The 26,367-nt window shown below is 41.9% G+C and overlaps 1 protein-coding gene across 3 annotated transcripts in view; it reads left to right on the plus strand.

Moving 5' to 3' along the window:
- LOC117421247 (lateral signaling target protein 2 homolog) overlaps positions 1-26,367 on the plus strand; it is a 136,889-nt gene that overhangs the window by 104,607 nt on the left and 5,915 nt on the right. For 2 of the 3 annotated variants that reach the window (XR_009330672.1, XM_034035393.3), the window contains exons 4-11: positions 4,117-4,319; positions 6,014-6,103; positions 8,865-8,954; positions 9,213-9,314; positions 12,254-13,756; positions 17,316-17,408; positions 20,094-20,257; positions 25,845-25,961. Coding sequence is in view for 2 of the 3 variants with exons in the window: in XM_034035393.3 (XP_033891284.3) it covers positions 4,117-4,319; positions 6,014-6,103; positions 8,865-8,954; positions 9,213-9,314; positions 12,254-13,756; positions 17,316-17,408; positions 20,094-20,257; positions 25,845-25,961 (2,362 nt within the window). In the remaining variant the exon portion in view is untranslated. The remainder of the gene's footprint in view (positions 1-4,116; positions 4,320-6,013; positions 6,104-8,864; positions 8,955-9,212; positions 9,315-12,253; positions 13,757-17,315; positions 17,409-20,093; positions 20,258-25,844; positions 25,962-26,367) is intronic. The other variant, XM_034035394.3, reaches the window with a different exon arrangement.

Raw genomic sequence — 26,367 nt, forward strand, 5'->3', positions numbered from 1 at the left:
GATGTGGTAAAGCCTAAAGTCCTCAATAACTGTTCATGCTTGAAAGCCCACAAATGTCACTGAGTTGAAGCAGTTCTGCATGGAGGAGTGGGCCAAAATTCCTCCACGGCACTGTGAGAGACTAATCAATAACTACAGGAAGCTTTTGGTTGCAGGTATTGCTGCTAAAGGTGGCGTAACCAGTTATTGAGTCTAAGGGGGCGATTACTTTTTCACACGGGGGCATTGGGTGTTGCATAGCTTTCTTTAATAAATAAATGAAATATGTGTCAAATTGTTGTGTTATTTGTTCACTCAGGGTCCCTTTTATCTAATATTAGGTCTTGGTTGAAGATCTGATAACATTCAGTGTAAAAAATATGCAAAAATGCAGAAAATCAGACAGGGGGCAAATACTTTTTCACGGCACTGTATTTTCATGTTTGAACTTCTGGCTCCCTGTTAACAATGCAGTCTTGCCTGCCATCAGTTCCCCTGCATCCTGATAAAACATGCAAAACATGGATTTTTTTTAACATTGTCAGACTTAAGCCAGGGGAAATCTTTTAGTTACTGTTGGTTGAACTTTGAAATTTTACAACTGTAAACATACTGTAACTAACTCGAAGTTCCCTGTTCGCTTTCATCTTGTGACGTACCTGCATTGCTCATTTCTTGTTAAGATGCCGACATATATGAATTTGTTATTTTCCTCATCTTGGTTTGACAAACTGTCTGAAAACGAGTAGCCATCGCACTGATAAATCAGTGAAGTTGGCGGCGTATGGGATTTGTAGTTTTTAATGTGTGATTAACAGTGGGCAGTGGACACCAATAAACTACATTCCCAGAGTACAGTACATTATGAGTTTAGCTCTGACTGTGAGGCTTTCTTTTGTTTTATACTTTTCAGCTGAAAAAATAAATCACGTTTATTGTTTATAGTCAACCTTTACGAATGTCTAGTCGCATACGTGCGCCTAAATTAAAATGTACGTTCGCACAAGCATTTTGTTAGTCTCACATGCAGAAACTGTTGGGATATTTTCATCTGTGCTACTGGACGACATAGAAGGCTCTGCCCATCAGCCAAAACAAAAACTGTTGTATGCTTATATGCTAGTGCTTGTTCTGATTTGTCCCGAGATCCCCCGAAAATCTTTTGCGATGCACCCGTGGATCACGATCCACGTATTGGCCACCGCTGGAATAATATGATGATCTAGCCAATGCCAGAGCCTTCCTATAACCAGTAGGTAACCAGCAGTGTACCACAGGGATCAGTATTAGGTCCTCTGCTATTCCTAATCTACATTAATGATTTAGATTCTGGTATAGGAAGCAAACTTGTTAAATTTGCAGACAACACAAAAATAGGAGGAGTGGCAAACATTGTTGCTGCAGCAAAGGTCATTCAAAATGATCTAGACAGCATTCAGAACTGGGCAGACACATGGCAAATGACATTGAATAGAGAAAAGTGTAAGGTACTGCACACAGGCAATAAACATGTGCATTATAAATATCATATGGGAGATACTGAAATTGAAGAAGGAATCTATGAAAAAGACCTAGGAGTTTATGTTGACTCAGAAATGTCTTCATCTAGACAATGTGGGGAAGCTATAAAAAAGGCCAACAAGATACTCGGACATATTGTGAAAAGTGGTGAATTTAAATCAAGGAAAGTAATGTTAAAACTTTACAATGCATTAGTAATACCTCACCTATAATATTGTGTTCCGTTCTGGTCACCTCGTTACAAAAAGGATATTGCTGCTGTAGAAAGAAAGGCATGTCGTAGGCTAAAAGAATTGAATCTATTCAGTCTTGAACAAAGAAGGCTACGCAGTGATCTGATTCAAGCATTCAAAATCCTAAAAGGTATAGACAATGTCGACCATGGGGACTTTTTTGACCTGAAAAAAGAATCAAGGACCAGGGGTCACAAATGGAGATTAGATAAAGGGGCATTCAGAATAGGAAATAGGAGGCACTTTTTTACACAGAGAATTGTGAGGGTCTGGAACCAACTCCCCAGTAATGTTGTTGAAGCTGACACCCTGGGATCCTTCAAGAAGCTGCTCGATGAGATTCTGGGATCAATAAGCTACTAACAACCGAACGAGCAAGATGGGCTGAATGGCCTCCTCTCATTTGTAAACTTTCTTATGTTCTTATGTAATGAACGTGCAGTTTAGAGTCTCGCCATCTCCGTTCTAGTTTACGACCTTCACATTTCATCTTCCGAGTTGTATCACTGAACCACGGTGAGCTTTTTTTAACAGACACTCTCTGAGTTTTGATTGGCGCTACTGTTTCTAAGATACCAGTCAAGGTGGTGTAGGTATTAACCAGCTCATCTACTGATAAGGACTAACAGTTACCCAGTCCCCACTCACTTCCTGCCTTTCATCCTTATTTACCACCTCCAGGTCCCTCTACACTGTCATGCTGCGGCACTGTAACGTCACATGGACCAGGCGCATTTATAAAGTTAAAATAAGAGTCGTTTTCAGTCTCACCTTCAGCATCCAAAACTAACCAACTGTTATTAATTTTGTTAAAACATTTTTCAATGAACTGCTCATTTTCGTTTATGCTTCTAAGTATTCCAGTTTGTTTTTCAAGTTCAGCAAACTTCTTCATTAAAGAATGCGTGACAGAGCACTTCCTGCAAATAAAGCCTTCCTTAAATTGAAATGTATTGACGGAAGTGGTTAAAAGTGTACAGGTGCAGGTGATTAAAGAACAGACAGACAATTGTAATCCAGGTGAAAAGGTTTTTATTAGTTGTTTTTGTCCAGTGCCTGACGGCGTAAGAAACAGGAAATAATAATGATGGTAAGTAATACATCCCCCAAGCTGGTCCTGAAATAATAGTCCCGTTCTTGTATCCCCACATTAAACACAAAATCATGCACAAGTCCGGTTAGAGCGTGAATTAGGGGTACAAGTGAAGTGCTGTTCCGGGCTCATGCTGGCCTCTGGTGACAGCTCCGGATCGTGTTAGCCGTCTAGTGAATACACTCAACAATAGACAGTACAAACAAACACTCACGATTATTTCACCAACAGTACGGGTCCTTCCAGGTCAATGACACAACCAAAACGAAGGCACAGATAACATTGCTTCGACCCCTATTTATACCGTCACTCATGACCCCTTGGTAAACGATTGCAGCTGCTTTTTATGATCTGCAGCTGCCACATCGTTTCCCCTCCAGGTCAATGAGTTAGTGTACCGAAGCTCCGTCTCTTTTCTACGTGACCGACTTCCTTTTACCCCTTGGAACGAAGTGTCAGGCCACGTAGTCCAGAGTACTCTGTTCCCGATACTTAGCGCCCTCACAGGTTGGGAGGGAGACTTACAAGGGACAAATACAGACAACCAGCATCAGCCTTGCACAGGCTAGCTAGGACAAACACAGATAACCAGCCGCAGCCTCTCACAGGCTAGCTAGGACAAACACAGATAACCAGCAGCAGCCTCTCACAGGCTAGCTAGGACAAATACAGATAACCAGCAGCAGCCTCTCACAGGCTAGCTAGGACAAATACAGATAACCAGCCGCAGCCTCTCACAGGCTAGCTAGGACAAACACAGATAACCAGCAGCAGCCTCTCACAGGCTAGCTAGGACAAATACAGATAACCAGCCGCAGCCTCTCACAGGCTAGCTAGGACAAATACAGATAACCAGCCGCAGCCTCTCACAGGCTAGCTAGGACAAACACAGATAACCAGCCGCAGCCTCTCACAGGCTAGCTAGGACAAATACAGATAACCAGCAGCAGCCTCTCACAGGTTAGTAGGACTGGTAGAGGTTTTAGAAAGTGGTGAAGAAAAACAGACACCAATTTATAGATCCAACGGCAATTAGCACAGTACCTGCGCCAATCTGGACCAATTCACAGGGCAATTTAAAAAAGGAATGTGGCCACACCCTACCAGATTAAGTACTAGTAATGTGGAAAAAGCTACTCAAAATATTTCGTCAATATTAATAAGCTAGGTAAAATGATATCACCTAATTGAACTCTGGATCCCCAGCTAAAACCCTACACTCCTAGTTCAGAGTTGGCATTCACGTTCTCAGCTTCGTGTCTCTTATCTGATGTGTTTTCCCTTGTGCAGTGTTTAGCGGCTGGCTCGATCATCATGAACCGGGAGATCGAGAGCATGGCAATGCGGCCCCTGGCCAAGGACCTGACGCGCAGCCTGGAGGAGGTGAGGAACATCATGCGAGATCAGTCCCTGCGCGACCTCAACCTCCACACCGACAAGATGAAGGAGTCTCTGCGCCACTTTGACAGCCTGTTTGCAGAGTTTGAGCTCAGGTGAGAGCAACGAGGACCCCCAGGCTATTTATATAGTACATACAGTAGATATCCACATTTCACAAGTACTAATAATAATTGGAGCATTTTGAATTGAAAAGATACGTGTCAGTACTTTTGGGGTGCACGTAATTTAGTTTGATTACATATACTGTATAAAATGCAGTATTTCTGCCTTCAATCAAATGTGGTCAGGCTAATATTTATACCCAGGGATGTTTCTTTATGATTCCAGTTCTGTTCCCAAAATGGATTCACTGATGACATTTTGCAGGGATATTAAGAATACAGTCACATTGTTATAACTGTCCATCATTGCAGAGAGGTATATTTTAATGACCCAAACAGAAGATGATCTCAGTATCACTGCACTTTCTCTCTGTATTAATCTTGATGGTGTTTTCCTGCTGGATTCATTTATTTACCCCCAAATTAACATCACAAAGTATGATACAAACGCAGTGGAAGGTCTTGGAAAGAGCCTTCATTAAGAACTGCCACTGTTCAGATCAAGAATAGACCCCAGACTGTCACTGTGTTCAGATGGTAATGCCCTGGAATAGCCACTAGATCCAAATCTGCATCCTGCATGTGGACTGGTGCTAATGTTATTTCTTAGGACAGAGCATCTCTCATCCATAGGAATTAGCGGGAAATTATTTTAAAGTGTAACCAAAACTTTTTATATCCATGGGATCCTGATGATATGCTTTTATTTATTTATTTATTTTAGAAATTAATAACTAGTAATACTTAGTTACTCAGTACAGCAGCACATCTCATCATTGCTGGGCGCTGCTTGTAATCAGCTGATGAAGTCTTAAAAGAACTGTCATGTGAGAGATGCCAAGACATATACAGTGCCCCTGTGTGTATAACTTCATCTGGAGTTTATTCTGTCACATGCAGAATAAGGCATTTGAAATTCCATAAACAAAACAAGTCTGAACACTATATGGGGGAAAAATTGATAAATGGGATGAGTTTATATAAACTGGGATTTTAGCTGCTGAACAACTCAAATGCTTTTTTGGTTCTCTATGGAGCTTAATGCTATCTCCATCCAATTATTGATATGAACACAATAGATTAAAGCCTTGCTCTGCAGCATTACATCAGGGGGCTCTTCATTTTCACAGAATGTGAGCAGTCATTATGAAAGGTCTGGCGATGTTAATCTGCATTCTGCTGCCAGTCAGTGCAGTGGCACTCCTGAGATTGCCTTGAGAGTGGCAGTGATGATGTGAGCCTTCATTATGGCAGCTCCCCCAGAGAAGCACGTCTTTAAGAATTACATACTTTTGTTGAAACTAATGACATAAAAATCAATGAGGCTAAAATTGACTTTAGAGAATTGAAAAGTTTTGGGTGTGATGTCAGAGGCAGCTAGTTTGAGGTTGATGCACGTTGCCACTGATGTCACCTATGATGTCACAGAGAAACTCAATAAACAGCCATTCAGCACCATGATTTTCAAAATATTAACAAATAACGTAAGAACAACTTAGAGTGTTGCTTTTAATGAACTATTGACACAGACGGAAAAGCTTAGGCAAGCACAAGGGAACCAACCCACCAGCTCTGTTGGTGTCCTTGTTTAGAATGGGGTTGGATAATTTGTGGGGATGAGCTTTCTTATTTCTTTAACAAACCAGTGATAGTGTTTCTAACATTCATTTTACCCATATTCTTAGTTATGTGTCAGCGATGGTACCTGTAAAGACCCCTAAAGAATATTATGTACAACAAGAAGTGATCGTGCTCTTCTGTGAAACAGTGGAAAGGTCAGTTTGGTTTTATCTTCTAAAGAACACATTTAGCATTATTGCTTTAGATAGCTGGGTCGTAAAGTCTTGTAGCTGTTTTAAGAAATGTGTGTTAAATTCAGTGATATAACATTTCACAATATCATAATCATTGTGATCTATGTTTTGGTGATTTGTACAAGGGTCTTTATAATCCTTGGTAGATATTATACTTTTATACCGTAGTTGTAAATCTTACAGTGGCTCTCAAAAGTATTCACCCCCCTTGGACTTTTCCACATTTTATTGTGTTACAACATGGAATCAAAATGGATTTAATTAGGAGTTTTTGCCACTGATCAACACAAAAAAGTCCATAATGTCAAAGTGAAAAATGAAATCTACAAATTGTTCTAAATTAATTACAAATATAAAACAGAAATAATTGATTGCATAAGTATTCACCCCCTTTGCTAAGACACACCTAAATAAGCTCTGGTGCAACCAGTTGTCTTTAGAAGTCACATAATTAGTTGAATGGAGTCCACCTGTGTGCAATTAAGGTGTTTCACATGATTTCAGGTTAAATATACCTGTCTCTGGGAGGTCCCACAGTTGGTTAGTACATTTCCTAACAAAAACTACATCATGAAGACGAAGGAACATTCAAAGCAAATCCGGAATAAGGTTCTTCAAAAGCACCAATCAGGGGTAGGATATAAGAACATTTCCAAGGCATTGAATATCCCCTAGAGCACAGTATCCATTATTAAGAAATGGAGAGAATATGGCACAACTGTGAATCTGTCTAGAAGAGGCCGTCCTCAAAAACTGAGATCTGGGCAAGAAGGGCACTAGTCAGGGAGGCCACCAAGAGGCCTATGGCAACTCTAAATGAGTTACAGTCTTCCACGGCTGAGCTGAGAGACACTGTGCATACAGCAACAATAGCCCGGGTGCTTCACAAAACTGGCCTTTATGGGAGAGTGGCAAAAAGAAAGCCATTGTTGAAAAAAACTCACATCAAATCTAGAGTTTGCCAGAAGGCATGTGGGAGACTCCGAGACCAAGTGGAAGAAGATTCTATGGTCTGATGAGACCAAAATAGAGCTTTTTGGCCTCAACACTAAGCGCTATGTTTGGCGCAAACCTAACACCGCACATCATCCTGAGAACACCATCCCTACCGTGAAGCATGGTGGTGGCAGCATCATGCTATGGGGATGCTTCTCTGCGTCAGGGCCTGGAAAGCTTGTGAAGATAGAGGGCAAAATGGATGCAGCAAAGTACAGAGAAATCTTGGAGGAAAACCTGCTGAAGTCTGCAAGAGACCTGGGACTTGGGAGAAGATTCATCTTCCAGCAGAACAATGACCCCAAACATACAGCCAAAGCCACACTGGAGTGGCTTAAAAACAAAAAGGTCAATGTCCTGGAGTGGCCCAGTCAAAGCCCGGACCTCAATCCAATTGAAAATATGTGGAAAGAGTTGAAAATTGTTGTTCACCAAAGGTCCCCATCCAACTTGACGGAGCTGGAGCAATTTTGCAAAGAAGAATGGGCAAAAATTGCAGTGTCCAGATGTGCAAAGCTGGTATAGACTTATCCAAATAGACTCATGGCTGTAATTGCTGCCAAAGGTGCCTCTACCAAATATTGACTCAAGGGGGTGAATACTTATGCAATCAATTATTTTCTGTTTTGTATTTGTAATTAATTTAGAACAATTTGTAGATTTCATTTTTCACTTTGACATTATGGACTTTTTTGTGTTGATCAGTGGCAAAAACTAATCAAATCCATTTTGATTCCATGTTGTAACACAATAAAATGTGGAAAAGTCCAAGGGGGGTGAATACTTTTGAGAGCCACTGTATATGTTGGCCAGTGTGGCTTATCCTACTATACTTTTAGCCTGAGAATGTTTATCCAATTGTAATGAAACCTAGTGTAATGTCTTGCCAATCCATGGATACAGTTCCTATGAACGGAATGAAATGACATCACATAGCGAATCATGTCATCATTTGCCATTGTTGTATGAGCCAATCAGAGCCACACATTTCATGCACAAGAGGACTTGCATTTCTCTGGACTGATGCTTTATTAACAACACTGTATACAAAACAGTGTTTTAACATAACCAAAAATGGAGACACCTACTGCAAATCACTCAGCTTTGATTTATATGAGAACACCTTTACAGAGAACATTTCTGAAGTAGAGCAAATTAATCTGGCTCCCACATAATTCATTAAAAAAACATTAGTTGCTGTAGTTTAATCAATTCTATAAAAAAAAACCTGATATAAATACAGCAACCAAAACTCAGAAACATGTTGTATAACATGTTATTTCTCACTGTAATCACACCTGATTGACTAAGCTATTGAAGGCTCAAGGAAACCACTTGTCTGGTTGTGGTGAAACTGTGGGAGGCATGTGTGGTATTTCTGACCAGGGAAACCACTGGGGGATGTGGAATAGGTGGTGGATAAGATCAATATGTAAAATGACTTCAGCTTCCGTTCTGTTAATGATTTATTCGTTATCTGTTCAATGTATTTATGTATTGTTCTAAAAGACCAGAACCTTGTTTTCATACAGGGTGCAATCTGCATCATTTTCAATGAGAAGACCCCATCACACCACCAGTAATGATACAAAACAAGCAAGCAGCACCTTTCAGGAGTCCTCGCTTGTAACACTTTTAATTTTCTTTGACAAAAATGGGACAATTTAAACTGGAGTAAATAGGGGTTAGTTTCCACAGAGTGAAATGTTGTTTTCTGCTTTAATAGGGCACTAAAGTTTGGATACCTCACACAAGACATGATTGATGACTATGAGCCAGCACTAATGTTTACAATTCCAAGACTAGCCATTGTATGGTAAGTACAAGTGTTTGTAATGGCCAGAGTTAGGGTAATAAACAAGTACAACCCAATACTTACAGTAATTAATAATATTCCCAACAATACTCTCAGCCCTCAACAATAAAACGTTATTCTGGTAAAACACAGTACCTGTATTAATAGTCTCAGCTCTGTACGCAGAATCCAAAAATAATTGACAGTCAGCTTTGGGAATTATCAAACTGTGTGAGTGTGATTTTGGCAGTAACCAGTATCTGTCCGGTTCTGTTCCAGCGGGCTGGTAGTTTACTCGGAGGGGCCACTGAACCTGGAAAGCAAGTCTGAGGACATGTCGGAGCTCTTCAGGCCGTTCCGCACTTTACTGAGAAAGATCAGGTAGGAGCTCCTGCAGGACCCTGTCCTGCATGGAGAGACAGGTTGTGTGTATCGATACCTGATTCTTGTGTGTCTGTGTATGGGTGCTTTATCTAAACACTGTATACAAACAAAGAAATCGGCATCAACACCATTTAAAAATCCGAATAAACAAATAATAATAAATAATAATTATTATTTATTTCTTAAGACACCCTTATCCAGGGCGACTTACAATTGTTACAAGATATCACGTTATTTTTACATACAGTTACATTATTTATTTTTTACACATTATTGTTACATACAATTACCATTTATACAGTTGGGTTTTTACTGGACCTTGCTCAAGGGTACAGCAGCAGTGTCCCCACCTGGGATTGAACCCACGACCTTCCGGTCAAGAGTCCAGAGCCCTAACCACTACTCCACACTGCTGCCAGAATCCACAATCTAATTCACTGTATGCCAAATAGCCATATTTCAGTATCATATGTAATAATTAAAAGTTATACTTTAATAATTAAAAACACCAAACCAAATTTCAGATGCAGCGTCATGTTTTTTTTTTTTTTGGGGGGGTTGGTTTTATTTTCTTAATTTGTTGCCAATCCGTTAAAAAGCACTGATTTTAGTGTTTCATAATTAAAATCAAATAAAATAGGTACGTATAAAAAGATCAACACTTTACTAATAAAACAAATCTTCTAAGCTAGATGGTGGCTTTAAATTGAAAGATCGAAGTTTTAAGTGTACAAGCAAGCCTCCCAAAAACACGCCTCTCACTGTGGGAAGACTGGCAAGAATGGCATGGAACAGACACAGCAGTTCTGCCAGTCCACTGTCCTTACTGCAGATACATGCATATGTGTTACTTTTAAAGGCATGGGTACTGTTTACTATATATCAAAACACTATTATTAAAGCCTTGTTTAAAATGAGATATATAAGTCTATTAAAACATATTATTAGCCCAGTGCTGCAATCTAAAATGCCAGCCATGATAGGCTCTTGGTTTAAATTACGATACATTATAGACACCTTCAAGAGTAAATCTTACTCCAGCCCTGATTTGGTTTAGAAATCTCATCAAATCACTTTATGTGAAACTGATAACGACCTAACACTCTGAGATAACGGACCCCATTCACAAAGCTTTACCTCATTAAAAACCTCAGTTTGGAGTTAAATAGCTACAGTATTCAGACCTGCTGCTGATTAGACTATGACAATGATTCTTAGGAGAGCAGCACCTCACCTATGATCCCCTTGTAATTGCTGGTGATGCCCTGCACCTTCACATGTCAATTCAAATAAGCCTTGTTCTAATAATGATGTGTTCTTTGGGTTAGTTAGGCACATCTCATCTGTCAGTTTGTCTATAAATCAACTTGCTGTCTCAATTTGTTCTCAGATTCCATCTTTCAATGTATTTTATTTGTATATTTTTACAGCACTTCCAGCTTTGTCTATGTGGTGCTCTGGCCACTTGTAGTTGAGACTATTGAACAAACTGTACACTGCAGATGAACATAAGCATACACGGAGTGCTTTATAGGGTGTAAAAAACAAGACTCCTATTGCATAGCAGTTTCTCTCATTCCTGGTTTTGATACAAGCTTGATTAGCCACAGTGTATAGGTAAGAAGCTCAGGTGTGTCTAATTAAACTCGTAGTAGAACCAGGAATGGATCAAACTGCTATGCAATGGGGGTCTTATTTCCATCCCTGCATGGCCACAGTGGCTCTGTTTGAGTCCCTTCTATACTGATGCAAAGCACGTTATATTTTCTGGATTTGCTCTAGCATTGTTCAGATTTAAACAGAGCCTCATGACATTGTACAGTTTATTGAAATTCAAATTCTGGGATGGGTGCTTTCAATTCATTTTATATTATTAGTATTTTTTTTTTTCTATTATTTTTTTTTTTTTGATTTTGTGGAAATAATGAAGAATCATAAAAATTGTTAGAGACTACATTTTCATTTCCGGAATCAATGGAGGAGAACAATCTTTCAAGTCTGTCCCTGTTGGCCCAATCCTAATGCATTTAATTCAGAGTGAAGGAGCATTAAGTACAATCCGCCAAGACTGCAGTGTGCTTTCAAACCTATCCATCTGCTCTGCCTACTGTTATTTCTGAATGCTGAGCTAAAGGAAAATTATTTCTATTGTATTTCCAGAAAACACACAATATCTTTGGTCTTGATTACAAGGAAACAGCTCTGTTTACTTTTAATACTGAACTTTTAGGATTGTTTGAGAATGTTTTGGGACTTTCTTTAAAAAAAAAAAAAAAAGCTCAACCGAATACATTTTATCAAGTTTGCAGATATTTTTTTTAACTGTTTTGAGAAGATTAGAAGTTTATTCTCAGTTTTCAAATAACTGTTTAAGTAAAGATAATAGTAATAAACACTCCTTGAAGTATTGTGAATAGGGCCCAATGTGACAAGAGGAATCACAATGCCAATACAATCTATGGCAACTTAAAAAAATCAAACTAGTTATTCATAAGCCTGCCCCCTTTAAACATGTAAACACCTGTTTAGTTTACTTGTGATAAAAGTTTAGAAAATCCATAAACTATAACTAACATTAAGCAGCATACAAGTCCAGTAAATGTGAAGCAATGTTTTATATCCAACTCAAATGTAATGTGTTTTATTCATTTAATATACCAGTATTTTTTTTTCTTGACAATGCCCAGCCCATCTTTTAAACTGCACAGTTCAGGTAGTTTTACTGCAGATAGTTTATATGTTTACAAAAAAATGTAAAGTGGTAGCCTTATTCATTGTATTGGGGCAGAGACTCCCGTTGGGTATTACAATTCAACTATAATGACATGGGCTGTTAGGAACTTGACAGTGCATATCTTGCTAATTCTAAGTGTCATGGTAAACTGTTAAGAAAAGTTAAAAAACAATGTTATTAATGTTTTTATTGCATTATTCAGGGACTTGCTGCAGGCCTTGACTGAAGAGGAGCTGTTCACACTAGAGCGTAACCTGTGCATCTCGCAGGACGGGGAGTTCCCAGTGGTGCAGGCCCTTCCCGAGGCAGTGGTGCCACCTCCCACTCACCCCCCTCTCCTTCCAGTTCCCACCACCAGTGCCACGAGCCCCCCTGATCACGAGGAACCACCTGTGTCTCCCAGCGCAGGGGGGCTGGGCAAGGGAATGGGGGACCAGCTGCTGTTGGTGAAGGCTGAGAACACAGAGGCCGAGCTGGCCTGCTCCATGCAGTACGACGAGCAGGAGCTGGAGCAGCTCAATATGATGGTGTACCGAGTGGGCGACGAGATGTCCTGCCTGCTCTCCCCGCCCAGCCTGTTCCAGTCCCCCGCACACCGAGGGGGGAACAGCGGAAACTCCAGCACTGAGGCCTCGCCAGCGAGGAGGCTGCCTAGCCGGGCAAACAACAACGACGACGAAGAGGAAGAGGACCGCGTCTTCTTCATGGATGATTTAAATGGGGCCGGAGAAGCCCTGGCCGGGATGGATGGCTACTCCTCCTCTTGTGCTTGGAGGGGCATCCGCTGTCCTGAGCGGGACACCAGGAAGCCTCCTGTTCAGATCCAGAGAGAAGCTGATGCAGCGGTGGTGCAGAACGGCTGGCCAGGGGCCACCCTGGTGGAGGCAGCCCTGAGAAAAAACAAAAATAGCAACACCGAAGCACTGCAACAGCTGTCAATTCCACCAGCAGCAGCAGGCGCCGACAGCCACAGTGTTGCACACCTACCCTCTGAAGGGCCCGAGGAACTCAATGGCTGGGAGGCAGGCACTGAGAACGTGGAAACTGCGGAGATGATTGCCCACAGGACTGGCGGGATGAAATTATCTGCCACCGTCATCTTCAACCCCAAATCCCCGTCCCTCTCCGATCTAACGGTGGAGGCTGCTGCAGATAAACTCCTTCTGCTTCCCCCCGCCTCTTATGAGGAATCCCAGTCGGAACTTCCCTGCGAGGGGCCACACAAGCTAAGTGGGTTGACGGCTACGAACTGTCTGATCAACTCCTGCGTGTGTTGCGGCAGCTGTGAGGACAGCCGCGAGGATGGCACGGAAGCTCTGGGGGACAAGGGCAAGAGGTTTGCATCCACCATGGTTATAGACACTGCCAGCAGCTTAGTTGTGAACAAGGAAATGGGTCCTCTAGATAGTAAACTGGACTGCACATCGCCCATACAGGAGGGGGTAAAAAACGACTGCCCCAGCCACAGGGATGGGGTCAAGGAGCAGAAGAGCCCAAAGTGCATCAAGTGCCTGGCACAAACCTCAGGGACACAGGCTGTGACTGAGAGCGGCCTGCAGGGAGAGAAGGAGACATGTAGCCACCAGAGGCGGACTGAGAGAAGAAGGCAGGCCAGTGGGGGAAAGGAAAGCACAACAGAGCTGAATGACAGGACAGCGGGCGACAGAGAGTTGGAGGAAGATGTCAACATGAAGTCTAACTTGAGGTGAGAGGATATTTTCTACCATTTTTGGTGGGAGTAATTTAGTGTTGGAAATTTTGAGGACATTTGAAGGTAGTTGGGTCTTGTGGTTTGAGAAGAGAGTTAAAACTGGATCAGGTGTTCTTGGGTCTCCCAAATCATCTACAAAGCTGAGCTGTTCAATTAGTTGAAACGCAGTTGCAAAGCAACTTTAGAGACATACTTTCATTTTTAAACTAACTTTATTGATTAAAGAGTTATGGGGCATTCCTAAACCTACAGTACTACCATGTACTTACACAGACTTGCACAAAAAATATATTTTATTTTTGTTCTAGTTTCACATGATCAGCCCAGAAAAATAATGTAAATCACTACAAAATCTATGTGGAGTATTACAAATTGCCCCCTAAGTTATATATTGAAGCTGGGCCGTGACATTTGTCTTGAAGATCACAAATTAATTTTGTGTTATGCTGGGCTTCAATTGAATACCCAGGTCCTGTACAGTGGTCATGGCAGTGTCCACTCATACGAAACTGCGTTCTGCTATTTGTACAAATAACACCGTGTAACAATTTTTTTTTTTTTTGTTGTTCTTGGGTAGTAAGTGTTATTTCCTAATTGCTTATGCCTCAAAAGTATAGAAAATGGCTATTATTCCCAACAAACTTTGCTTTTGTGACCAGGACAGTGATATTTTGAAATTTACCTATTTTCTAGAACATTCCAGATAGATTCAGTGCTGAGTAAACTTGGAGTAACTTCTAGAACTTTCTAGAACTTTCCAGTAATATAAATAGTAGTATAAATACAGGGGCCTTAAGCCCACCAGTTCAGTTTAGTTCCAGCTGCCTAAGTGGATACATTGGCGGTTTTACCAAGTTTCCCTGCTATCTTTGCCTTTGGGACAGCAGGGACACCAAGGCGCACTACCACAGGCGGGTCTTGCCACAGCAGACCGAGTTCTCTGTGGGGAGGAACAACGTCAAGTGGGAGCCACTGGTGGACCCCCGGAAGGTGCTGATGCCACCACTGCACATCAAATTGGGCCTTATGAAACAATTTGTCAGAGCTCTAGATAAGGAGTTGGCAGCCTTCAAGTTCCTTCAAGACTTCTTCCCTATGCTGTCTGAGGCAAAGGTCAAAGCCGGTGTCTTCGTCGGACCACAGATAAAGAAGATCCTGGAGTGCAATGAATTCCCCAAGAAGCTCACTAGTAAGGAGAAAGCGGCTTGGAACAGCTTTGTCGCAGTGGTTCGGGGCTTCCTGGGCAATCACAAGGCCGAAAACTATGTGGAGCTGGTTGAGACTCTGGTGAAGAACTACGGCACAATGGGCTGTAGGATGTCCTTCAATGTCCATATCCTTGATGCTCATCTTGATAAATTCAAGGAGAACATGGGAGCGTACTCGGAGGATCAAGGCGAGCGCTTCCACCAGGATATACTGGACTTTGAACGCCGCTACCAAGGACAGTATAACGAGAACATGATGGGAGACTACATTTGGGGGCTGATTCGTGAAAGTGATTTACAGTATAATCGTAAATCTCGAAAAACTACTCACTTCTAAATCTTTTGTAGTCATTTTTGTATTACTTTAGTATAAATACATGTTAATTTGGATTCATATGTTGTTGTTTTCTGACTTTATGTGAACGAAAAGACACAAATTCGCCCGTTTTCTCATTGGAAATAGGTCAATTTCAAAATATCACTGTCCTGGTCACAAAAGCAAAGTTTGTGGGGAATAATTGCCATTTTCTATACTTTTGAGGCATAAGCAATTAGGAAATAACACTTACTACCCAGGAACAAAAATGGTGTTACATAGTGTAATTAGATCAATAACTAGACATGCATGCACACATAAGAATTATCTGTGGATTTTGCTAAAATTGTGGCAATTAGACACACCCACACAGGAATTCAAGGTGCTGTGTTTTATCTGACAACGTAAAAAAACCCCTTCACCTGCCAGTTAGCCCTTTCCTTATTTAATGTAGTCACTAATCTGTACTTTATATAAGTCTCTCTTGATAATCTGCACCTGTCTATGCATCTACATTACACAGTGTGTTTTCAGATCCACACTCTGTACTTAAGAGACCTATTACAATAAATAAATAAATGCACCTGTGCTTGGTTACACTGACATATAGTAGTATAGATCAGGTGATCATCTTGACAGGCAACCCTGTTGTTTCAGTCTTGCTACTTTAGTCTATTGTGCTGTCGACACAGTACTTCAATTGAAAGAAAAAGCAACAAATATATACATTTAAATGTATTGCAGAATCTACTTACAAAAGTACAGTATATTACCAGATAGCAGCTGAAATATTCAGGAGAGAAAGGTCAAATGTTGCTGTTATGCTGTAACAAAGTTATTCTGACGGTTTGTTAAATACCCTTAGATCGGCTGTCTGTCTCCTAAAGCTGTAAAATGGCAAATCCAATTGGGTGAAATGAAAAACATAATTGCTGGAAAGCTAATCTTCCCCCTTCCGAAAAGACAAATTAAAAAAGCATCATTTTCGAATCCATTACAAAGTGTTTGATACACATTCTTACAAAAGCCGAGGGCTGACATCACAATATTTAACCATCAGAATAATAGCGTGGGATGGGTTTCTCTGGGTGTCATTGGAGAAACTGACAACGATTAGTGCAGAGAAGCCAGAAGGCTCTGGGAATTAAGAGGCTGCTTCAAATTGGTGTGCTTCATTGCAGTAAAAATGATTACGCCAAGCAAATTGATTTTGGTGTAAAGTATAATACAGGAGTTCATGAAAACGACCTTGCCTGTGTCAGACACTGGCACACACACGCATGCACGCATGCACGTGTCACATCCTGTCTGAGCCTTAAAAGGAGAATCAAGGAAACAAACAAACACACTTGTTAGGGCATCCAGATTAAAAAACGCTGTAATCAACAAGGACTGCCCCTTTTGAAATAGATACAGCTGCATAATAGCATAAAAAACAGAGGCTAAGCAAAAGTAGCACAGCTAAAATCACTTTGTCTTTAACTGTTTAGATTAGCACACCAGTTACACAAGTATACCACAGTAAAAGTACAGCTAAGTGTGATGAAGCATAGTGAATGCATGGTTAACACCAGAGTGGTACAGTAAAGCACAGCAAACTGGGGGGAAATATTGTTAATATTGTAGTAGTACTGATAGTAAGGAAATAGGAGCCTGTTGAAGGGCTTGGGTAAGTCTAGTCAATAATACAATATATGTTGTCAGCTGTGCCAAACACACTATACAGCCTTGCCTGAAACATCTATATTTTGTGTCAATAAATAAATGAATGTGTTTTTAGATACTCTACTTCAAGGTGATTATGACCGAGTGTGTGTATTGTAATTACTCACTCTGACTTTAAAGAATGATGTTAATTATTATTATTTATTTCTTAGCAGACGCCCTTATCCAGGGCGACTTACAATCGAAAGCAATATTGTAGCCATTTTATTTTGCTTTGACCTCCATTTGCTTTGCTCATATCAATCCCACTTTCTCATGCCATTCTGTTTCCCATGTGTTTGTTTGTTTTTATTTTTGTTTTCAGTTCTCAGGATTCCCCGCTCAGTTCCATCTCTAGCAGTGACTGTGAGAGTGTGTCTGTCACCACATGTAGTCTGTCCAGCACATACACAGCAAGGTAATGACAATGAGCTCCCACACACAAGCCCCGCCCCTTCCGGCAGGTTTCAGCCACTCACAGCTCATTGCTGTGTGTCGCCTCACACACTGAAGGACAGCTGTGATACTTGAATTCAGGGATCTTACTTGAAAATTGAAAAGGCAAACAGTGGCAAAGAAACAATAGGTGCGTGCCTTTGTGCATCTTGCTGTCAACCAGAGGATCAAGGTTATTGAAATATGGGAAAGTTACACAAAGTATTGGGAATCTACAGAGAAGATGATCCTGTAAAAGACTTGAATCAATATATTTATTGGCATATGCCCTTTGCGTTGACCTTTGGTTGATGGGAGTGCTGTTCTCTCTGTAAGCACTGCTTATAGTTCTGCATTCAAATGCACTTTGTTGTTCTGTTGCGCCTTGACTGTAATATTAATACAGCTTAATCTATCTTAAGTATGTAGTTCAGAGGTAAATCAATGATGTTTAATCAAGCAAATTAGCACAACAGTAGCTGGTTCACTAAAACAGTAATATGGAGGACTGTACCATCTAGAGTCTTATGGTAACAGAGTCTTCAACAACCATGGACCTTGACCGTTGAATTCAATGTATTCAGTATGCAGGGGGGCTGGTCATGTTTTTTAGTTGAGTGGTGTTGTTAGCAAGCTTTTCAACCAAGAGTGTAGGAAGGGAAAGTCAATCGGTATGCAGCATACACACAGAGAGAGAGAGAGAGAGAGAGAGAGAGAGAGATGTTATTATTCTACTCAAAGGAATAACAACGCTGCAATGCTCAGGCTGTTTTCATTAAAATGTTAATCCCTTGAACTGCTACACAGTCTCTCTGGAAAGTCTACGACCCCAAACATACAGCGAATACAGTATTCGATTTTTAGAATTAAGAACGTGTCCTGGAGGATCTCAATATAGCAATTAAGTAGAAGATTTCTGCCCATTTTACCAAAGTTTTATGAGATTCCCATTAGTCTAATGAATGTGATCTCTGGGTGTAATCTCTTTGCGTTGGTGCTCCAGATGAACTAATTTGTTTGGAAGTCACAGATAAAGGATTTCATTTTCTGAGCCGTTGCATAAAAAGCTTCTCTTTTTTTTTTTCCTTGAATGTTCTGTGTTTTAATATATTTATGCAGGGTATCCTGGGAGTTGCTTCAAAAGAGTCACATGTTTGGGATAAAAAAAAAAATCAGTGATGGGAGCATCTTGTACTTCCGTCCCTAAAATAAGTATATAACAGAAATCTTCAGCTTGGTTTTTGTTATGGCTATTTATTAGAATACTAAATTACTATAGATTTTGGGGTCACATCTTGGGTTGTAATGATTTGGGGAACTTGGGCATCCCAGCAACTGCAGTACAAACGACTTTAAACAAAACCTTTTCTTAGTTTTTTTTTTTTTTTCTTGGTTTTCTTTAATGTCCCCTTAACTGTATGATGTTTCATGCTGTGTGGTTCTTATTGCAATTATTCAAGTGCAGTGCTTTATTTACACAAACATTACAAGTGTGTGGTAAGGTGCTTCACCGAAGTCCAATAGCTTCAGGTCTAGTTGCCTGCCATAGATACATGTAACATAGGTTAGATGAGCCAAGAGCCAGCGAGATCTAGTGATCCGCTGCGCTAGAGCAAATTTCTTTTTGTGATTCTGGCAGTACACTAGCTATAACTATATATATATTTGTGTATAGCTATATATATAAAGACACTTTGGCTGATCTAGCCTACATTAGAGTTCTGTGGCAGGCAACTGGAACCGAAGAGCAGCCCCTGAACTCCTAGTTGAAGTGCCTCAATACAGACTTAACATATAAAAAAGAGAAAAACATACACTATTTGAGGGATTGCAATAATAAAAAAAATACTTGGAATGCCCAAATCATAAAAGTTAAGGGGGGGGGGGGGGGAGGAAGAGGTTTTCAATGTGATGTCATGCATTTTCTCAGGAGTGGTCTAGCAGTAAATAGCAGGCAGGTGTTCTCTAAGCTGGCACTGTACGTGCTGAAGGGTGCCACTTTTAGGAACCATTTAGAATAATGTAGTCCCATCATGAGGTACCACGTGAGTTGCATGATTTGAGTGTTTTGAACTGATTGCCCCGGAGGAACCCAAACGGGGCAGTTCAGTTTCCATATCATTCAATTCCTACAACAGGCCTCTTTTCCTGAATGCCTAGGATTGTGGGATTGTGGGGGGTTTAAACCCCCTCTGGAAATGAGACCCAATAAATAAATTTGAATTGTTTGAACGCTGTACGATTGTGGCACAATCTGGATCAGGTTCCTGTTTTTCAATTCCAATCCCAATTAGAATTGGAATTAATATTTTAGAGACACAGAGTAACAATTGTTGTGATTGTTCGACTAACAGTGTCTTTAATTGAAGTAATTTGTTGCCATTGTGAGAAGCTTATTTGAACAGAATACTGCTAATTGCAATTTTGATAAATGATGGGTTCAAATTGATTTTAAAAGGAAAATGGAATTGGGAATTTATTTTAAAAAGGAACTGGAATTGAAAAACAGAAATGATCCCAACCCTGAACTGGATTTGAACCTAGTGATGTTCCACCAACCCAGTGCTGTTCCACCAAGCTAGCCCCCCCATAATTCATGAAACCCCAGGTCTCTGCTGACTGGACAGACACTGCCACATTCTTGTCGTGTCTCTGTTGTTTTGTACAGTCCCATCAGCAGCCTGACCACCAGCTCGTACACCTCGGGGGACCTGGACCATGAGGAGATCCAGCTGGCCCTGCACGCAGCCAAGATGGCAGCCAGAGAGAAGATCCGCTCCCGATTCCACAGCAGCAGCGACCTCATCCACCGGCTCTTCGTCTGTATCTCAGGTACACACAGTCCGGGATTTGGGGAACTCTCCTGTCTTGGTCTACCTGGAGTTTATTTGAAAACAAGGGATTTATTAAACATAGATTCAATCTAATAGTACGTTCAGAAAAATAAAAACAAGCAATGCAGAATGTCAACATAAACGATTAAGCAGGCAATACATGCATTAAAACAACTGCACAGTCAATATTACATTAAACACCATTACAACAAACAAGGCATTTGACAACAATTTATCAGTGAACTAGCAATAATAACATTTGAGTAATTGGTCAAAGCAACTTCTATAGATTTCACTGTAAGAGATTCTCTTATAATCGCTTAGCTTAAAAACTGTAAGTTGCATGCAATTATGATTGAAACGGCTTCATAGCTTACCATATACAAAACAAGAAATACACATTTAGGGTTTCGGCTCTTCAAATGCCACGCTGTGTTAGTGAAACATCTGACTCTGTAACCTAAGGTATTCTCCACTAGTACTGCAGGCGACATAGAATTACTAACATAAGCCATTCTCTAAAATGACTTCACAATGAATACCACAAGTTACCAAAATTACAATGTGAACTGCAAGCACAGGGTCTTTATAAGCACACTGTGCAATATAATGATGTAATGTATAAATTTGGTAATAACAACAACTGTTTAGAGTTTTGTACGGCAGTTTCAGTTTCTAAATCGGTTACTAAGCAACCCAGCTCAGAGATTTTAGTCACAATAAACTGTCAGTGAAATACAGTATTACGAACCATTAATTCATTAAAAAAAAACCAAAACAAAAAAATACACATGGTGTAGAAATAATATTTCATGAACGTTCAGGGAGTGTCCATCATTTATTTATTAAAAATCGTAGTATTATACATACCCCTTCAACGTAGCGGCATAGCAGAACCTCCAAAATGTAGTAGCTGCTACAGCCAAATCATAGCCATTGGCATCTCTGCATTATGATTAGAGGTAATATTCATAAAAAACGAAAATGTGCACATCCTTAATATACTGTACATATGTTTATAGAGAGAGAGAGATGTTAAATACATGCCAGTAGCAATCCACAGCATTCAGTTATTCTGCTAGTATCAATAATTCATGTATCAATATTGTTAACTAAAGGACTGACATAACTATACAATTATGGGTAATATGAAATATTTTAAGTATCAATCTATGTTAAACGTAAGGGTTTTTATTAACCATTCCGTGTTGCCAAGACGCTGATTCTCCGTGGACATCTGCTGTCCCTCTGGTCCGTCCGCGTTGGTGTTGTCGGAGTCCCTCTCTGAGTTTGACCCTTCTGATTCGGAGGCATACAGCTTGAATTGATATGGGAGACAATCCGTTTTCTCTCTCTACATCAGATCCATCACTACATAATTCACAGAGGGTCCATCTACAGATTGCAATCAAGGACAGGAGGAAACACCCTGAGGCTTTGTTTTCTGCCCTTTACAAAGAGTTATTGTTAGTATCCACATGTTAACTTATCGTGATCTGCTTTCCCCCGCAGCACTTGTGTAGTGTTGTAAAGAATGCCGGCCTGTGACCTGGGTCGAGCTCAGAATTGGTGTGATGAGGGTTATATATCCCAATGTTTTACCACGACCTCCTCTCTAAAAACCTATATTTTTGTATCCTCTGATCATTTTATTAATGAGAGAATAAAAACCTGTGGAAAATTAGGTCAGGTCTGGTCTAATTACAGATAAAAAAAAACACTAAAGTTTTGACTGATGATGCAGTGCTTTGAGAGAGAGAGATGCTGGATGTGTTTATTTCTACAGCAATGTTTTTAGAGCCTTTGACTTTGAGGCAGTGCATTTATCCCTGGCACCTACCATGAATATAAATGAATTTTGTGGGGGATTTTTTTTTTTCTTAATCTTTTTTGCTGTTGCATGTCCTAGATATTTTCCTGAGTTATTGCCCCTTTGGAATACCCCACCCCCCCTCACCCTCACACAGACACACACACGCACGCACGCACACACACACCCCCACACACGCTTTTTGTGTCTTTAGAGTTTCACTATATTACTGTATATGTTAACTACACCACACTAATGTTTTCATTGGAAATTGGAAGAATACAGGCAATTATTTTAAAAAATGACCAAGTCTGTTACGTGAGAAGATTTTTGGCAGGGCTTGAGGGTCAATATTTCTGCACTTCTTTACCCATTAAGGTAAAAGACCATTAAATAAGGTTATCTTAATGCCAGATCATTCCAGCTTAACTAGATCAGGGAGGTTTACCTGACCCCTTACGTGAATGACTTCTGATAATTAATTATCTTTTGAAACAAGCTTTAAAATGACACAAAGATTATTTAATGTCTGGGTCATCCATTACATGGAGAAAAAAGGTCAATGTTCATCAAAATTGACACACATTTTGGGCAGCAGTGTGGAGTAGTGGTTAGGGCTCTGGACTCCTGACCGGAGGGTCATGGGTTCAATCCCCGGTGGGGACACTGCTGCTGTACCCTTGAGCAAGGTACTTTACCTAGATTGCTCCAGTAAAAACCCAACTGTATAAATGGGTAATTGTATGTAAAAATAATGTGATATCTTGTAAGTCGCCCTGGATAAGGGCGTCTGCTAAGAAATAAATTATTATTATTATTATTATTATTATTATTTTCACCAAGCCTTATGGCTTTATGAGCTATATCAATCACCTGGCATGCCCCATGATGTTGCCACTTTATTTAGTTATATTAATCTATGTGGCAAGCTGTGAACAGGCTGGCTGGTGGTGATGTCAGACCAGGAAGTGTGCTGGCAGCACAGATTTATTAAATAAAACGTAAACACAAAAGAAAACACTCAAAACAAAAGGCACAATGGCCAAAATAGACAGACAAACAAAACACAGCGAACACTAAACAAACAAGTGTCGTGCTGAGATATAGCCCCCCCCCCCCCCCCCCACCCCCTGTGCGCAGCACACATGGCCTCAAAGGCCACCTCCCCCCTTAAAATCCCCAAAGTCTTGGGCACCTTCCTGGGCCAGGAACGGAGGTGTTAAGGGGTCCCCGGGCAGCAATATTGTCAGTGCCAATGCTGTCAGTGTCAAAGCTGACACGGCAATGCTGACCATGGTGAGGCTGGCTCTTCCAGCTGAGGCAATCCTGTCAGCAGAAATGCTAACAGGGGTGCAAGGTCCTCCTCCAGTGGCACCGCTGGCAGCAGAAAGGCTGACAGCGCCAAGGCTGGCTCCTCCAGCCAGGGAAATCCTGGCAGCAGAAATGCTAACAGGGGTGCAAGGTCCTCCTCCAGTGGCACCGCTGGCAGCAGAAAGGCACACTCCGGCAGCGGAAATGCTGCTAGGAGCAAAGCTGGCAGCGGCACTGCTGTCAGCAGACGCGCTGACAGCGCCAAGGCTGGCTCCTCCAGCCGGGGAAATCCTGGCAGCAGAAATGTTGCCAGTGGCAATGCAGACAGTGGAGCAAGGTCCTCCTCCATTGGTAATGCTGTCAGCGGAAATGCTGACAGCGGGGTGAGTTCCTCCTCCCGTGTCACCACTGGCAGCTGGCAATGCTGCCAGCAGACATGCTGACAGCGGGGTGGCACACTCCAGCAGCGAAAATGCTGCAATGGGAAACGTTGGCAGCGGCAATGCTGACAACGGCAATGCTGACAACGGCAATGCTGTCAGGAGACGTGCTGACAGCGCCAAGGCTAGCTCCTCCAGCTGGGGCAGTTCTGGCAGTGGATATGTTGCCAGTGGCTGCTGTAATGCAGCCCTCAGCACGGGACACTCGGACATGGCGAGCAGGCCTCCCCGGGCGATGGCGAGCAGGCCTCCCCGGGCGACGGCGAGCAGGCCTCCCCAGGCGACGGCGAGCAGGCCTCCCCGGGCAATGCAGGCTTGGCCTCCCCGGGCGACGGCGAGCAGGCCTCCCCGGGCGATGGGGAGCAGGCCTCCCCGGGCGATTTGCGAGCAGGCCTCCCCGGGCGATTTGCGAGCAGGCCTCCCCGGGCGATGGCGAGCAGGCCTCCCCGGGCGGTGCAGGCTTGGCCTCCCTGGGTGATGGCGAGCCGGTCTCCTCGGGCAGTCCTATGCGGTGTAGGCTCGGCAGCCCTAGGCATTGCAAGCTTGGCAGCCCTAAGCAATGCAGGCTTTGCAGGCTCGGGCAGGAGTTGACCCTTGGGAGGCGATGTTGGGAGCTGATCCTCAAGATCCTCAGCAGGTGGTCTCCCTCTTGCGATGAAGGAGGGAGCAGCGGTCAGTCTCCGAGCAGCAGGTAGTCTCCCCCTGGCAGTGGATGCTCATCCTTCTCAGAGTCCAGCAGCCATTCCAGGATTTTCCAAGAAGGCATTGTACTCCTTGTGCTCCACCCTCCTGGGCGCTGGACGCTCGTGCTCCTCCTTTGTGAGTGCTGGAGCTTGCACCGGCCTTTTTCCTGGGCTGGCCGCTCCTTCCCTTCTTCCTCCTTGGGACCGACAGTTCTACCTCCTGCCACGGAGGGGGTTGGGGTGTTATGTGCCAACAGCAAAGCACCATTCCTCATCTTTTAGGCAGGTGAGGCATACGTCCATCTCTTGGTCCATTCTTCAAACAAAAAACAACACACACAAAAAAAAACATTTTTAAACTGTGTGCCTGTAGTACTGTTCCTGACTTGTGTAGTAAAGGCACTGTTTCCCACTTCTTGACACCATATGTCACGGATAGCTTGATGTCAGGCCAGGAAATGTAGGACATAGAATGCTGAGTGAAATGCACTGTTGTGCCGGTTTATTATAAATAAAAGATTTAAACACAAAACAAAACACTCAAAACAAAACACTCAAAACAAAAGGTACAATGGCCAAAATAGACAGACAAACAAAACACAGCAAACACTAAACAAGCAAGTATCATTCTGAGTAGCAATTGTTATCTTTTATGTCGTTTCTCTCCTCTCTCTCCCATACCTCCTCGCTGTACACCCAACCCTGTGTGCGTGAAGCACTCACTATTTTATGCAGCTGTACCAAGACTTGATTGCTAATCAGTCATTCACTTGAATCTCGGCACATTCTGCACGTGAACTAATTGTGCACTCCCTGTGCCCCCATTCAAATGCCCACTTTAATCTGCATGTGAAGTGGTTGTGCAATCCCCGTGCCTAAATACAAATATACATTTTAAATCACCTCTGCTACGTAACCCACACTCCGTGCACCAATACATACACGCAACATAAAACACAAAATTACGCACAGGAGCGGGGCACAAGGAGTACAATGTCAGAGATGATCACTCAAGGATTTAAACATTCACGAGTCTGGTGTTTCAATGCATACCCCATGAGCTCAAGAATCCATACCAAGCAAGGAACGAACCCCCCTGAGAGGAGCATCGGTTGATAGAGTGAATACTAACTTTCAATTGTAAATTAGATAAACATTTCTTTATGAACACAAAAAGGCATTGACGAAGACTTGTTTTTCTTATTTTTAGAACCAAATTTCTTTTTAGCACTTGACTTTCAGATTGATCGTTTGGAGCTACTGATAGAAGTTTGAATAGGCAGCTCTCCTGAGATGCACAGCACCACCCCTAATCTTGCCCATGTTTCTTCTGTGTCCCAGGTGTGGCTGATCAGCTGCAGACCAACTACGCCAGTGATCTCAGGAACATCTTGAAGACGTTGTTTGAAGTCATGGCAACAAAGCCTGAACTGGAGGACAAGGACAAGCAGAAGAAAGGTATGAGACGGTGGCTGGGGGAGTCATGAGGGAGGGACACTGTTGCAGTTCAGTGCTGTAGCAGCACAGTTGTGAAGGGCTGCTAAAGTGCAGTTTGTAACAGTTGTCAGGGCGTACTTTCGCTATTTTTCAAATTGGCCTCTTGTGCTCAGTAAGGCACTATTCAAGCAGAGGGTGATTGAAACCTTGCCTGTGAAAACAAGATGGATTGATGTCAGTCTGTTGCCACACATTGTGATTTATCACACCTCCCCAGTTCTACAATAAAGCCACCTTGACATGTTTCATCATAAAGTAGACTGCCTTGCATGTACCACCTTGATAACGCCCCCATCTCCAATATGAGCCATACATTGCTTCTTGCCTATATGGGTCTGTTACCTTTACAGAATTATGATTTTTTTAT

Source organism: Acipenser ruthenus, chromosome 1 (genome assembly GCF_902713425.1).
Source record: "Acipenser ruthenus chromosome 1, fAciRut3.2 maternal haplotype, whole genome shotgun sequence".
NCBI lineage: Eukaryota > Metazoa > Chordata > Actinopteri > Acipenseriformes > Acipenseridae > Acipenser > Acipenser ruthenus.